Source organism: Nyctereutes procyonoides, unplaced genomic scaffold (genome assembly GCF_905146905.1).
Source record: "Nyctereutes procyonoides isolate TBG_1078 unplaced genomic scaffold, NYPRO_anot_genome, whole genome shotgun sequence".
Lineage (NCBI taxonomy): Eukaryota > Metazoa > Chordata > Mammalia > Carnivora > Canidae > Nyctereutes > Nyctereutes procyonoides.
In genome coordinates, this window is record NW_026575132.1 from 92,505 (window position 1) to 108,413 (window position 15,909).

The 15,909-nt window shown below is 36.0% G+C and overlaps 1 protein-coding gene across 1 annotated transcript; it reads right to left on the bottom strand.

The window, feature by feature from the left end:
• Nucleotides 1–12,089: 12,089 nt before the first annotated feature.
• Nucleotides 12,090–13,016, bottom strand: LOC129523028 (olfactory receptor 4N5). Its single transcript, XM_055345658.1, has one exon. The coding sequence runs from the start codon at nt 13,014–13,016 to the stop codon at nt 12,090–12,092; it is 927 nt and encodes a 308-aa protein (XP_055201633.1).
• Between the last annotated feature and the right edge of the window lie 2,893 nt (nt 13,017–15,909).

Sequence of the window (15,909 nt, forward strand, 5' to 3'; positions counted from 1 at the left end):
GTTCTTTATTAATTATATAGAACTTCATGATGACTCAAAAGTATTAAGAAAGATCTGTAGCAAAAACTTTATAAAACAATGAAGTTAACCAAGTAAAATTCTAAAGGCCAATGACATAACAATATATGAATGCAGATGAGTTCATACGCTACAGAAATTTTTCTGTATTTACTCATATATAACTTTTCCATGTTGCTCCAATTAAAATTCTCTTGAAAAGATTACAAGAAAGTGATGGTAGTAAATATACAATAAATCTGGTGTCACATTCATTTCCTAAGCCCATAGCAGACATTGTTAACAGATTCCTCATACTTTTTGATCCCTCCCAGAAATTAAAAAAAAATTTAGTTCCTTATCCTCATACTTTTTGATCCCTCCCAAATTTTTTTTTAAAAATTTAGTTCCTTATACAGCCACTAACAATTAGAATTACCATGAAAAATAAACCTTTTAAAAATATTTATGGATGAGTTGCTTGGGTGGCACAGTCAAGTGTCTGCCTTCGACTCAGGTCATGACCCCAGGGTCCTAGGATCTAGTCCCTCATTGGGCACCTTGATCAGCAGAGTCTACTTCTCCTTCTCGCTGCCCCTCCCCCTTCCCCCTGCTCTCTTTGTCAAATAAATAATAAATTAATAAACAAATAAATAAAATCAATCTTAAAACAATATTTATGGAGGGGAAATATATGCCACGGTTTAGTGTGGCATTTTAGGAGATGATTACAAGAAGAAGATTCTTAAATATAGAAATCATAAAGATAATAGTAGAACAATATTTGGGTGCTCTGGCTTGATTACCCAAACCAGTTGGTAAGGATGGTACACATAGAATTTTTCAGAAGAAATCTAAACTATTAAGAACACATGGTCTAGGGCCAAACCAAAGTAGAGCAAAGACACTCACAAAGGATGAAGAAGGGAATAAGGAGGGAAAATATGTAAATTTCATATTCAAGGTATATTTCAAAGCTCTTGCACAGCAAAGGAAGCTATCAGCAATACAAAAAGGTAACCTACTGAATGGGGGAAGATATTTGGGAATGATATAGCCAATAAGGGGTCAATATCCAAAATATGCAAAGAATTTAAACAACTCAACACCAAAAAAAAAAACAAACAGTCCAATTAAAATGGGCAGAGGAAGAATCTATACTCTAAAAACTACAGAGCACCTATTAAAGAAATCAGGGAAGGCATAAAGAGATGGAAAAACATTCCATGCTAATGGATTGGAAGAATTAATATTTTAAAAAATGTCAATTACCCAGGGCAATTTACACATTTAATGCAATCCCTATCAAAATACCATGGACTTTCTTCAGAGACTTGGAACAAATCATCTTAAGATTTGTGTGGAATCAGGACAGCCTGGGTGGCTCAGTGGTTTATTGCAACATTCAGCCCAGGGCCTGATCCTGGAGACCCGGGATCAAGTCCCATGTCGGGCTCCCAGCACGGAGCCTGCTTCTTCCCCTGCCTGTGTCTCTCTCTCTCTCTCTCTCTCTCTCTCTCTCTCTCTCATAAATAAAATCTTAAAAAAATGATTTGTGTGGAATCAGAAAAGACCCTAAATAGCCAGGATAATATTGAAAAAGAAAACCACAGCTGGGAGCATCACAATGCCAGATTTCAGGTTGTACTACAAAGCTGTGATCATCAAGACAGTGTGGTACTGGCACAAAAACAGACACATAGATCAATGGAATAGAATAGAGAACACAGAAATGGGCCCTCAACTCTGTGGTCAACTAATATTCGACAAAGCAGGAAAGATTATCCACTGGAAAAAGGACAGTCTCTTCAATAAATGGTGCTGGGAAAATTGGACAGCCACATGCAGAATGAAACTAGACAATTCTCTTGCACCATACACAAAGATAAACTCAAAATGGATGAAAGATCTAAATGGGAGAAAAGAATCCATCAAAATCCTAGAGGATAACACAGGCAATAGCCTTTTTGAACTTGGCCACAGCAACTTCTTGGGGAAACAAAAGCAAAAATGCACTATTGGGACTTAATCAGGATAAAAAGCTTCTGCACAGCAAAAGAAACAGTCAACAGAACTAAAAGACAACCTACAGAATGGGAGATTTGCAAATGACACATCAGATAAAGGACTAGTATCCAAGATCTATAAAGAACTTACTAAACTCAACAGCCAAGAAACAAACTATCCAATCATGAAATGGGCCTAAGACGTGAACAGAAATTTCACCAAAAAAAAAAAAAAAAAAAAAAAACCATACACATGGTCAACAAGCACATGAGAAAATGCTCCACATCACTGGCCATCAGGAAAATACAAATCAAAACCACAATGAGATCCCACCTCACACCAGTGAGAATGGGGAAAATTAACAAGACAGAAAACAACAGTGTATGTTCTCACTCATTTGGGGAATATGAATAATAGTGAAGGGGAATATAAGGGAAGGGAGAAGAAATGTGTGGGAGATATCAGAAAGGGACACAGAACATAAAGACTTCTAACTCTGGGAAATGAACTAGGGGTGGTGGAAGGGGAGGAGGGCGGGGGGTGGGGGTGAATGGGTGACGGGCACGGAGGGGGACACTTGACGGGATGAGCACTGGGTGTTATTCTGTATGTTGGTAAATTGAACACCAATAAAAATTAATTTATAAAAAATAAAAAATAAAAAAAAAAAGACAGAAAACAACAAATGTTGGAGAGGATGTGGAGAAAGGGGAACCCTCCTGCACTGTTGGTGGGAATGTGAACTGGTGCAGCCACTCTGGAAAACTGTGTAGAGGTTCCTCAAGGAGTTAAAAATAGATCTGCCTTATGACCCAGCAATTGCACTGTTGGAGATTTACCCCAAAGATACAGATGCAGTGAAACACCGGGACACCTGCACCCCAATGTTCATAGCAGCAATGTCCACAATAGCCAAACTGTGGAAGGAGCCTCGGTGTCCATCAAAAGATGAATGGATAAAGAAGATGGGCTATATGTATACAATGGAATATTACTCAGCCATTAGAAACGACAAATTCCCACCATTTGCTTCAAAGTGGATGGAACTGGAAGGTATTGTGCTGAGTGAAATAAGTCAATCAGAGAAGGACAATTATCTTATGGTTTCACTTATATGGGGAATATAAGAAATAGTGAAAGGGATTATAGGAGGAAGGAGAAGAACTGAGTGGGAAAAATTAGAGAGAGAGACAAACCATGAGAGATTCCTAACTCTGAGAAACAAAGGGTTGTGGAAGGAGAGGTGGGTGGGGGGATGGGGTGACTGGGTGATGGGCACTGAGGAGGGCACTTGATGGGGTGAGCACTGAGTGTTATACTGTATGTTGGCAAATTGATTTTAAATGAAAAATTAAAATAATAAATAAAATAAAAAACTAAGTACAGTATACTGAAACTCAGAAAAAAAGTGGGCAGAGGACCTGCATAGATATTTTCTAAAGAAACCATGCAGATGGTCAACAGACCCATGCAAAGATGCCCAACATTACTAATCAACAAGGAAATACAAATCAAAACCACAATGACATATTACCTTACACATGTCAGAATGGCTAGAATCAAAAAGAGATGTAACAAGTGTTGTTGGTGAGGACTTAAAAATAAAGGAACTCTTGTATTATGTTGGTGGGAATGTAATTGATGCAGCCACTAAGGAAAACATCTCAAAAAATTAAAAATGCAATTACAATGTGATCCAATAATTCCATTTCTGGGTATTTAATTAAAGAAAATGAAAACACTAATTTAAAAATATGTATCTATCCTTACATTTATTGCAGCATTATTTACAACAGCCAAGATATGGAAGCAACCAAAGTGTCCATTAGTAGATGAATGGATAAGGAAGATATAGTATATATAGACAATGGAATATTATTCAGCCATCAAAGAGAATGAAGTCTTGCCATTTACAATAGCATGGATGGACCTAGAGGGGGTTATGTTAAGTGAAATGAGTCAGAGAGAGACGAATACCATATTATTTCTCATATGTGGATTCTAAAAATATAAAACAAATGACTTTAAAAAACAAACAAAAAGCAAATTAGACATATAAATACAGAGAACAAAATGATGGTTGCCAGAGATAAGGTCAATAGGGGGATGGAAAAATAGGTGAAGGTGAGTGGAAAATGCAGGCATATAGTTAGGGAAAGAACAAGTCACAGGGAATAAGAGGCACAGCATAAGGAGGAGTCAATAATATTGTGATAGTGTTGTATGGTGACGAATGGAGTTACACTTCTGATGAGCATAGGATATGTATGAATTTGTCAAGTCACTATGTTGTACACCTGAAACCTATGTAATACGTGTTTCAATTATACTCAAATAAATTTCATGATAAAAAAACAAAAAACATATTAAAATATTTTAAAAACTGAGAATTTAATTAATTTTTAAAGTACATCAAAAGAGATGATCCCCAAGATGTTCAAGTAATTTTAGGTTTTCTATTTGCTTTTGGAAGTCTTTACATCTTCCACAAACTCATGTATTATTATTATTGTTGTTATTATTTAAATATTACTTAATGTTATTGTATTTAATAAATTCATGCTTACTATCTGAAAGAGCCCACTAACTATTCCCTCTGCTTTTACTTTTGCTACATTATATTCTTTACTTAAGAGGATGGAGATATACCAAACTGTAATATACATGGGATCCCAACCTTCTCATTCTCAAAGCACATTAATGACTTTATATTGAAAATAAAAAGGAATTCACTAGCCTGAAAATGCTGGTATTTTCCTTTCTATAAAATCTAAGCATAGATACTCTCTCTTTTATTCATCAATCTCCTTTATAAAGGTCCGTCTTAAATACTTATGAACTCCTTCTCACTTAACAGTATCTAAGTGCACTGGCCTTTGCCTGGAGTGCTCCTTTCCCTGCTTAAGTGTCTAATTCTAGAGCTTTTTAAATGTGTTGGTATGACTGTCTCCCCTTAAAGTGGCCTTCTGAGACCACCACACAGAACATAGATCCTTCCTGTTGGTTACTCTCTCTGCAACAGGGACCAGGTCTGTATCTCTAGCCATGTACCTGTATTGCTTTGGACAGGGTTTGTACCTACTAATGAAGAATGGGAGAAGGATACTCAACAGTCTTTGCTACATGGTCTAGCCTCATTGCTAACCTCGTCACTGATGATGATGCTATCTCTAAAAATTTTTTTCAGTTTAATGAGCATTTAACTGCTTATCCATTTTCAGACTGTTGCCAGAGGAAAGTTGAATTTTCTTATGTTTTTCTAATAATTCCTAACAAGTATAATGACAGTATCAGTATTTTATGAGTGGTGACATTCTATGATTTTTAAAGTCATGAATCAGACACTTTATCCTTGCATTTCTACAATTTCTCTCTCTTTTTAAATAATTGGATAAATTATTATATAAATAATTATATATATTTGAATTTTATATATATAATTCAAAAAGTAAGATTATTCAAACTGATATGGATATTTAAACAGTTTGAACATCCCTAGATTTTTTTTCTCTAAGAATAATTTATTTGGCTTGCATTGCTGGATTATTTTTTTTAAGATTTTATTTATTTATTCATGAGAGACACACACGGAGAGAGAGAAAGAGAGAGAGAGGCAGAGACACGGGCAGAGGGAGAAGCAGGCTTCATGCAGGGAGTCCAACGTGGACCCGATCCCAGGTCTCCAGGATCAGGCCCTGGACTGAAGGTGGCACTAAACCACTGAGCCACCCAGGCTGCCCGATTGCTGGATTATTATCTTAATTTCCAGTAGTCATTTGTATAGTGTTTCTGATTTTTGTATTTTTTCCAGTTGTAACAAAAATCGGATATGTTCCAGTTTAATTTTCCCCTATCAGCTCTCCCTTCAGTTATCATTTTGGCATTTGTATTTATCACTTATGGATACATTTAAGGTTATTACTGAAAATCATGTGATGTGGTCTGTAGGTAGACTAACAGGTCAGGATAAGTAACCTACCAGTTTGCACTCGGACTTCAGAAGTAACATCAACATGAGATGGATGCTTAATCTTCATCATCCAGTGATTTTATTTCCTGCTCTGAACTTCAGAAGACAGCAGTATATCAATGTGTCCCTTGGTAGGAGGCACAAAGGAGAAAACTCATTTGATTGTTTTAGATTCCACAGAGACTAGTGGTAAAAAAAGTAATTGGGATTGTTAAAATAGACTTTGGACATTATAGAAATGAGACACCGTTTTTCATTCATAAAATTGATAATACTTTAAAAACAATATTCAATACTCAGGTGAGCAGTGGAAATAGAGGACTAGAGTTGAATGATGAGCATTGCATGAGGTTTATTCTTTTTTGTAGTTTGTTTTCTACAGAGAGTTTTGGTAAATGCGATGTTTAGGAAGATATAAATATTCCAGATTATTTTAATTCCAAATTACATTAAGGCTGAAATTTTCACAGTTAAACTCTACTTTCTCTGGAATTTATTGACAAATAATGTGAGATAATTTTTTATCATTGCTATTAAATAACAATAATTCATCCCACTAAATTCTTAGTGAATTTTTTATGCTTTCTTTATAACCTTTTAAATTTGCCAATAGACCCGTCTTTAGGTATGTTCATTATTGTTTTGTTTTCTCTGATAATACTTGAGGAAATACTACATATTTTACTATTCATTATGTTTATAGTATATTTAATATAAGGAAGATCAAGTCTGCCCTCATTTTTTTATTCATTCACTATTTTCTTGGCTAGTTTCATATCCTTTTATTCTAAATTACATTTACTTTCTTTTAAAAAAATATTTTATTTATTTATTCATGAGAGACACAGAGAAAGAGAGGCAGAGACACAGGCAGAGGGAGAAGCAGGCTCCATGGAAGGAGCCTGCCGCGGGTCTTGATCCCAGGGTCCCAGGATCATGCCCTGGGCTGAAGGCAGGCGCCAAACTGCTGAGCCACCCAGGGATCCACGCATTTACTTTCTAAAGTTAAAACAAGTTCTACTGATACTTTGATATCACAGTATAAAATTTACAAGAAATGTAGAAAAATGAACAGAATTACGAAATTGAGTCTTTCATGCAAAAGGTTTTTATGTAACTTGAAATGTTTGCCTACTTATGGCATAATTTTCTCACCTTTATTACCAACATATTTTTAGCACATCTTTTGTTATATGTAATCTTGCCTATTTCCTACTTTGATGCTTTATTTTAATGTGATCTTTTTCTTTATAATTGATTTTATTGCTTTTGTTTCCATTTTTTCCATTTTAAAGTTATAAATGGTATCACTGTGGAAATCTTATTTGTAATTTTTCCCAATTCATTGTCTTTTTTGTTTCAGGTTACTTGTAAAAATCATCTACAAACATTAATAACATTTTTTCTAATACATTTCTTGTACCTCATGCCATTAACTAGAGTTTTAGAGCAATGTTGAATGACAGTGATAATAACAAGCTATTGCAGAACTTGTTAAACTCCCAAACATGACCCTTCCTTCTTTATTGAAAATGAAAGTTCATTTTCTTGGGATCAGGTGTCTGTGCACTTCCATGGAATCTCCAGTCCCATCCACAAAGCTGCATCTCACTATTTGGGGCTAATCACAGTTTTCATTTTCCTCATCAGTGACGAGGTTAGCAATGAGGCTACACCATGTAGCTAAGACTGTTGAGTATCCTTCTCCCATTCTTCATTAGTAACAGACACCTCAATTCATTAAGTGTTATTTGTGCAGCCTTCCCTGCAAGTAATAATGGCCAATAACATAAAAGTAAACAGTATTATCAGGCAGGTACTTCCTTAAAATTCTTTATAAGGGTTGACTCCTGGGGGAGTAATGCTCTTTCCCTCTCCCCAACTCCATATTTACCCAGGCCTAATTGGAAAAGTGTTAGTTTTTATACTAATATTAAATAACATAAATGCTTATAGTTTAATGCTATCAGTTAAACATTGTACAAACAGAAGGATGTTAAGCAATTTCTCAAGTGACAAAATATCTGAGTTGGTAACAGGAAATGTCCAGGGAAACCAAAGGTGAGCATCTACTGGAAGAAACCACCAAATCTAAGCTGGAGGAACAAGAGAAGACAGTCTTACCACAGCCCTAGGGTGTGGTCATATGTTCATTTTCTTCTCCCTGAACAAATTTCCATAAACATAGAGGCTTCATCGAACTCAAACTTGGTATCTCAAGTTATGTAGGTCCAAAATCCAACATTGGTCTCACTGGGATACAGTCAAGTTGTTGGCAGAACTATATTTTTTATTGGAGGCTTTGAGGGAGAAACTTTCCCAGACTCAAGCTGGCTATGAGACAAATTTAGTTCCAGATGGTTGTAGAATAACATTTCCTTACTGATTTTTAGTCAGGGGTTGTTCCTACTTTCTGGGCATTGCCTACATGACTTGGTCATATCTTCTTCCTCTTCAAAGCCAGAAACAGTGCATCAAAGCCTCCTCAAGTCTCATCCTACTTGGCTTCTTTTTCTTTCTATGGATTCATGAAAGATTCAGTGCCTTTAAATACTCATTCGTTAGATTGAGTCCACCCAGATTATCCAGGGTAATCATGCCATCTGAAGGTTTATAAACAACCACATCTTCAAAGTTCATTTTTCCATATAAGACAACATATTCATAAGTTCCCTGACTAGGGTGTGGACTTCTTTGGGAGACCATTATTCTGGTTATAAAAGCTTATATACAAAAGTTGGAAGTGTTGTGGCCCATTTCACTAGGAGAGCTACAGCCATGGAAGTGTTTCTGAGTTCTGGAGGGAGCCACAGAAGAAGTACTACAGATGTTTGGGCTAAGGCAGTGTGTGTGTGTGTGTGTGTGTGTGTATTCTTTGTTTTCCTTTCTTCCCACCCTATGTTAATCTAGTGACACTTATTTGTAAACACCTGGAGGTCAAGTGACTTAGGGTCCTGGAAATGCAGTTTTCATGGATAAGGACTGCTTATAATATGGAGCAAACTTTTAGAAATAAAAAGGATGGATTGGAAGGAAAGTGGGCCTATAATGGCACACATCCTTTATTATGCAGTCTTTCTAGAATACAAATGTGGTGTGGTGAATTTTTATAAACATTTTGTGACAAATTATTTAAAAAGGGCACACATACAGGAGGTTTTGGAGTCTCTGGTGATACTGTGGCACTACTATAGCAACATTGGACTAAGATGCTATGAATTTGTTTTACACTAGAAAATAAAACCTGTCTAATTTAATTATAACACTGTAATCCTGCTTAATTATTAGCAGACCCACAGCTAATAACACAGTTTTAGTCAAGGACATGTGATATACGGTTACTTAAGGAAAGTTAAGTGAATTTTCAATATTCCTAAATAGGTCATAAGAAAAACAACATTTTCCCTTCACAGATTAAGTCACTGTGAAGGATAAAGTATGAGGACAAAAACCTCATTCACTGAAGATGGCAGGGTCCTGCCACATTTGTGAAATTTGTGGGGGTTTATATAGGGAAGTATGCTGAGACATCAGCTTAAAAGTTAAAGTATTGCATCTTGCACCTCAATCACTATACCACTAAGAAGAAAGCATAATGTCTGGTAGTCTTCTCCAAGTTCTAAAGGCAGTATATTCCAGCTTATATATATTGCTCATTTGTTGATTTACCTGAGGATTCTAGTGTTTGTGAACTTAGTTCAGGAAAAGCAGCCTAGTAGATTTAGTACAAAGTGAATGTAGCCTTACTGCTATGGCCATAGGTCCAGGCAATTTCTACAGTATTGAAGTTATCTATGCTGGGAAACAGACCATTTATAAGGTTTTCCATGCCCTCATAGGAGAATCATAATGTATTTTCATAAGATTATATAGCAAGCCTATGCCATGTGCAGCAGAGAATTATGCATGAGTGGAAATCAGCTCCTGTCTTTCCACTATGCCCAAGGAGGAAAGGACCATGTGACCATAGAACTTCAACTGTCTTTTGAGATGGAGCTATTCTTCATGTTCTGTGTTGTTTTATATTAAGACTGACTAGAGGGCTTCCCAATTTTCAAATCATATGCTGCTATCTTGTGATGGCATCCTCTAGGATGTAGTGTACACTCTTATTTATTGACATTATATATAATTTGTTCCCAATAAGAAGAATCTGCAGGCCTTCGTGGAATATTCCCCATATATCTTCATTCCCTGTAAAACATGTGTAGAATTTATGCTTTCTTTTCCACAGCTTCAGGCTCTCTAGTTCTAGTTCTGTGATATGCTTTCACCAGTAATGCAGTAAGATTTCTATTAGCTTTAAGCTCAATCACTTTTCAATTTTCTTTCCCAGAGGCACAGAGGCAAAGAAAGGTGTTACCATCTTATAAAGGATCATTTACCTTGATCACTCGAAAAAGTAGTACTGCTACTCTACAAGGATCATGGAAGATTTTTCTTAAATCCAAATTGAAATGTGCAATTGAACTATTCTACTTCTGATGTGAAAAAAGTGCATTGGATAGTATTACTAACAAAGATGACATTGAAGAAGAAAAGATTAGTTAACATGAAGACATAGCAGTAGCACTATACAAATGAAACAGGAGAATAAAAATAATTTTTATTATATAAATCTCTTTAAAAAATAAATGACTATACATAGCAAAGATAATGGCAATATATTGTTTAATATATTATCTCAATAGATAATCATAGACATTAATATAAAACAATACAAACATCAGGGCCAAGAGAAGGAAGTACACTATTGTAACTTTCTTACATAATATCTGAAAAGATAAAATTTGAAGTTAGACTGTGATACAGGAAAATGTTCAGTATGTATTTGCAACCCTAAAATAAACACTAAGAACCTCAAGAAAAAGATAGCTAAGAAGTCAAGATTATTAATAAGAAAAAAACTAAAAGGTAGAAAGAAGATAAAAGTAACACTCAAGTATCCAATAAAATACATAAAAAAATACAAAACTGAAAAACTCCAGATAATAAAATATAAAGATCATCAATTTTAAGTGAATTGTGTCTATTATCATGATATTGTAAATGAACTAACAACGTATTTAAAGGCAATGATTATTGTATTGGATAGATATATATTACCACCACTAAAAATAAAGACCTATGTAGATGAAAAATAAAAGGATAGTGAAAGAAAAACTGTTAATATATTACTATCTAACCAGATTGTGTTATATCAACTTACTCTTGCATTGTAACAAATTACCACAAACTCAGTGACTTAAAATAGCAAAAATTTATTATCTTATAATTCTTTAAGTTCTCCTTGGGCTACCTCAGAGTTATCAGAGTTGCATTCCTTTCTGGAGACCTTATGAAAAAAATCTCTTTCCTTGTCTTTCACAATTAAACCAAAAGGAAGGGGAAAATGTGAAAAAAATATGAATAAATATAGAACGTTTGACAAGAAAGCAAAATATAATCCAATCATATCAATAATAATCCTATTACAGGTCTATTATATAGAATAATTGTCAAGCATTTCCACATATATATATATAAAACTATACAAACCCAACAAGGCATCATACTATTTTTGTACAGTCAGTACTTAGTATATACTTAATTACATATATCAACATATTTGACAAACTACTACATTCCTTTCTGTCATCTTGAAATGTACCAATTCATAAGATCTTTGTACCCTTGCACTTGTTATCCTCTCTCTAGAATTTTCTGTCCCCATGTAATTCCACGGGTATTTCTTTCAAGTTGTCTGGATATCAGCTAATCACCACTCTAAAAGACCTTGCTTAACAACCAAAAGCAAAGTAACTACCATCTCCTGGTCAAACTCTATCATAAAATTATTTTTATTTGCTTCAGTTCACTATCTCTTTTGGATATCATGGGTTGCTTTTAATATAATAGTTTAATCTATGTTTATCCACTTGACTATAACCCCAAGAGACCTGGAATCTTACCTGCCTTATTTACATAGCTAGAATAGTGCCTGAAAATTGCAAGTACTTAATAAATGTAGTGTTGGGTAAAATGACTGACTGATTCAGTGCATTAATGAATAAATGATTTCATTAATTCCAGCTATATTTTCTCCTTTGTTGCTTGTCCTATCACTCTATTCCATTCAGCAAGCCATGTGATGACTCAATAACCTCTTCATGGAAGCTTTCACTTCTTGGTTGCGAAGCGTATAAATCACAGGGTTCATCAAAGGAAAGATGACTGTGTGAAAAAGAGAAACTACTTTGTCAGCTGGGAAGGCTCTGAAGGGTCGAGTGTAGATGAAGATGGCAGGTCCAAACATGAGAAACACAATGATGATGTGTGTAGTACATGTGGAAAGAGCCTTGTTCTTCCCTTCAGAGGAGTGTCCCTTCACACGGCAGAGGATGACTGCATAGGAGGCCAGAAGTCCCAAGAAGCACAGCAGGGTGAGCAGGCCACTGTTGGAGACCATCAGGAGCTCCACCACAAAGGTGTCTGTGCAGGCCAGCTTGATGACTTGCGGCACATCACAGAAGAAGTTATCCAACTGGTTGGGGCCACAGAACGGCAAGTGGAGAATAAGGGCTACTTGTACAATGGAATGAGCAAATCCCCCAAGCCACAGGGCCAGCAGCAAGGTGTAGCAGACTCTAGGGTTCATGATGGTGGAATAGTGCAAGGGATGACAGATGGCGATGTAGCGGTCAAAGGCCATCACAACAAGAAGGAACATTTCCCCCGCCCCCAGGAAGTGCAAGAAAAAGAGCTGAGTGATGCAACCTCTGTAGGAGATTATTTTCTTCTTGGAGAGGAAGTCCACCAGCATCCTGGGAGCCACAATGAAAGAGTAGGATGCATCCAGGAAAGCCAAGTTTCCCAGAAAGAAGTAGAGGGGGGCTGTGAGGCCAGGGTCTGATCTGATGGTGAGGATGATAAGGAAATTTCCAGGGAGGATGATGAGATAGAAACCTAAGACAAGCACGAATACCAGGAGCTGAACATGTTGAGACTGGGTCAGACCCAAGAGAATGAAGTCTGTCAACACTGTGCTGTTCTCTGTCTCCATCCCTCCTCTGTCTGCAGAATAACAGAGAACAAAATATATCTGTTATGATCACCTTTCCATCTACTCCATAGCTCTTCTCCAGAGAAAAACATTTACCACATCAATCACTTGCCTAGCTGAAAAAAAAATGCATGTCCCAAAACAGGTGACATTTTGAGTTGACCTTTCTACTCTTCCCTTCTAGATCTCCCCCGAAGATGTTGTTCTCATAACCACACTCATTCCCACTTGCCCATGTGCTTCTATATAATTGTACTCCTCTAGGACTCTGGCTATGTTGCTTGAGGTGTAGTCAGAATTTCCTGATTAAAACAAAAGTTAGAGCAGCCCCGGTGGCTCAGTGGTGTAGCTCCGCCTTCAGCCGGGAACAGAATCCTGGAGATCCGGGAGTCCCGCATCAGGTTCTCCGCATGGAGCCTGCTTCTCCCTCTGCCTGTGTCTCTGCCTCTCTCTCTGTGTATCTGTCATGAATAAATAAATAAAATCTTTAAAACAAATAATTAAAACAAAAGTTAATCACTATTGTATTTGTCAGGGTTTTTTTTTTTTTTTTTTTTGAATTGTGTTGGCGCACTGTCTCTAATATTTAGGTTTGTTGCTGGGTTTTGGTCAGTTCTCTTCATTCTCACAGAGCACAGTGCTTTTCCAAGTGCTTCTTTTCTTCGGTTCCTATAAAATCCCCAGTTCCTGGTTGGTAGTTTTATGTCTTGTTTTCTAAATGTGTGTTCCTTACTTGTTCCTATTGCACTGTTCTGCTTCAGTGCCTTTGTGCACCTTTGTTCCAAACTGGTTTAGGGTCTCAAATAAGAACCTTACATTCTGCTAACACAGAGGTATTCCCCTAGGCCCACCCTTGGTTGGCTCCCAATCCTGCATCCACTACACACCCTTTTCAAAAATCCTAATTTTTAAAAAAGATTTTATTTATTTATTCATGAGAGAGACTGAGAGAGAGAAAGAGAGGCAGAGACACAGGTAGAGGGAGAAGCAGGTTCCATGTAGGAAACCTGATGTGGGACTTGATCCTGGGTCTCCAGGATCATGCCCTGGGATGAAGGTGGCACTAAACTGCTGAGCCACGCAAGCTGCCCCAAAAATCCTAATTAACTAATCCAGTTTTATTTGCTTGCCGTGTATCCATTACCTACTCTTTTTCCTCAGATCTCAGAATGATAGCCAAATGATATCCTTCCCACAAATATTTTCAAAAAAACTTATCAGAATATATAAAATATTTTGAATATCTCAGCTAACAAAATCAAAACATGATAGAATTGAAATTGGTCATATAGAATATTTAGTATGACATACTCATTGAATAGATGAGAAAAATAAAGCAATTGCAGTTAAGATTTTTAGTGTTGCAATTACTTCTTTTCTTCATTCTCATTCACAAGTGGTAAGAAAAATAAAGCTGTGTATTCCTCAGTTTAAACTTATTAGGACATTAATAATTATTGTCTATACATTGATATTATTTAGGTAGTTAATCACAATTTTGCTTGCATAAATATTTCCCCTCTTGAGGCTGTAATCTGGTCTAAATAAGAATTCTATTTAGAGATTTATTTAATGGTTATTTTCTAATTTGTATATTACTATAATTGTAGAAATGTATTTTATAAGTAAAGATTCATATATTGTGATTTTTATTCATGTCTGACTGTTGGTGTGAATTATTTAAAAAACGAAAGATTGCTAATTGTAACAATGTGATATATAATGTGATATATAACAAAATTTGTCTGGATTTTGAATTATATGTAATGTTGTTTTTCAAAAGTACTATGAATACAATGGAATACAGTTTGACAATAAAGAGGAATGACAGATTGTGACATGCTACAACATGGAGAAACTAAAAAACATTATGCTATATGACAGGAACCAGGCACAGAGGACCATGTATTGTTCTACTCAATTTTTGAAAATCTGCAAACAAGGTAAATTGATGGAGACAGAAAGTAGAAAACTGGTTGCCTAGGTCTATTGGTGGAATAAAGAGTAGCTGCTAGTATGAATTTTCTCTTTGAGGTGATGAAAATGCTCTAAAATTTATCACGGTGATACTTGCATAACTCTGAAAATACACTTAAAACCATTGAAGTATACACCCTAAATGGTAAATGGTGTGCTATGTTGATTATAGCTCAATACATCTTTTTTAAAAAGATGTGTTTTTTATTGAGGTCGAGAGAGAAAAGGCACAGGGGGTAGGGCCAGAGGGAGAGAGAGAGAATCTTTAAGCAGACTCCCTCAACTGAGCATGGAGGTGGATGCAGGACTCAATTCCAAGAACCCAAGATCACAACCTGAGCTGAACTCAAGAATTGGACATTCAACTGACTGCATCACCCAGGTACCCCTCAATAAATCTTTTTTTTTTTGTTCTTTTTCAAGTGCTATTATAGGTGGAGGGGAAAACTGGAGAAGGAGAAAGTCCTGACTGAAATTTGACAGAAATTTTTGATGGCATTTCTATAAAGAAAATATAAGAAGAGAGGAAAAAAAGAAAAACTAAAGGAATATCAACTTTAAAAAGTCCATAAAGAAATTTATGGGAAATGTAGGCAATATGCTGATGTTTTCAGACACACATCTAAGAAACATCAGAATGTATATTCTAGGTGATTAGTAACATTTCTAACTAGCAGCCAAATATTATGGGAAAGGAATTTATAATACATGGGCACATGTGTGGGATACTTATTCACATATGTATAAACACACGTATAATGAGTATAAGAAACAAAACTAATGGGCAAAGGGGAAAAAAGAAAGAGAAACAGACTCTTAACAAGAGATATCAAACTGGTGGTTACCACAGGGAAGGTGGGAGGGACTGGGTTACATAGGTGATGGGGATTAAGTTCTACACTTACTGTGATGAGCA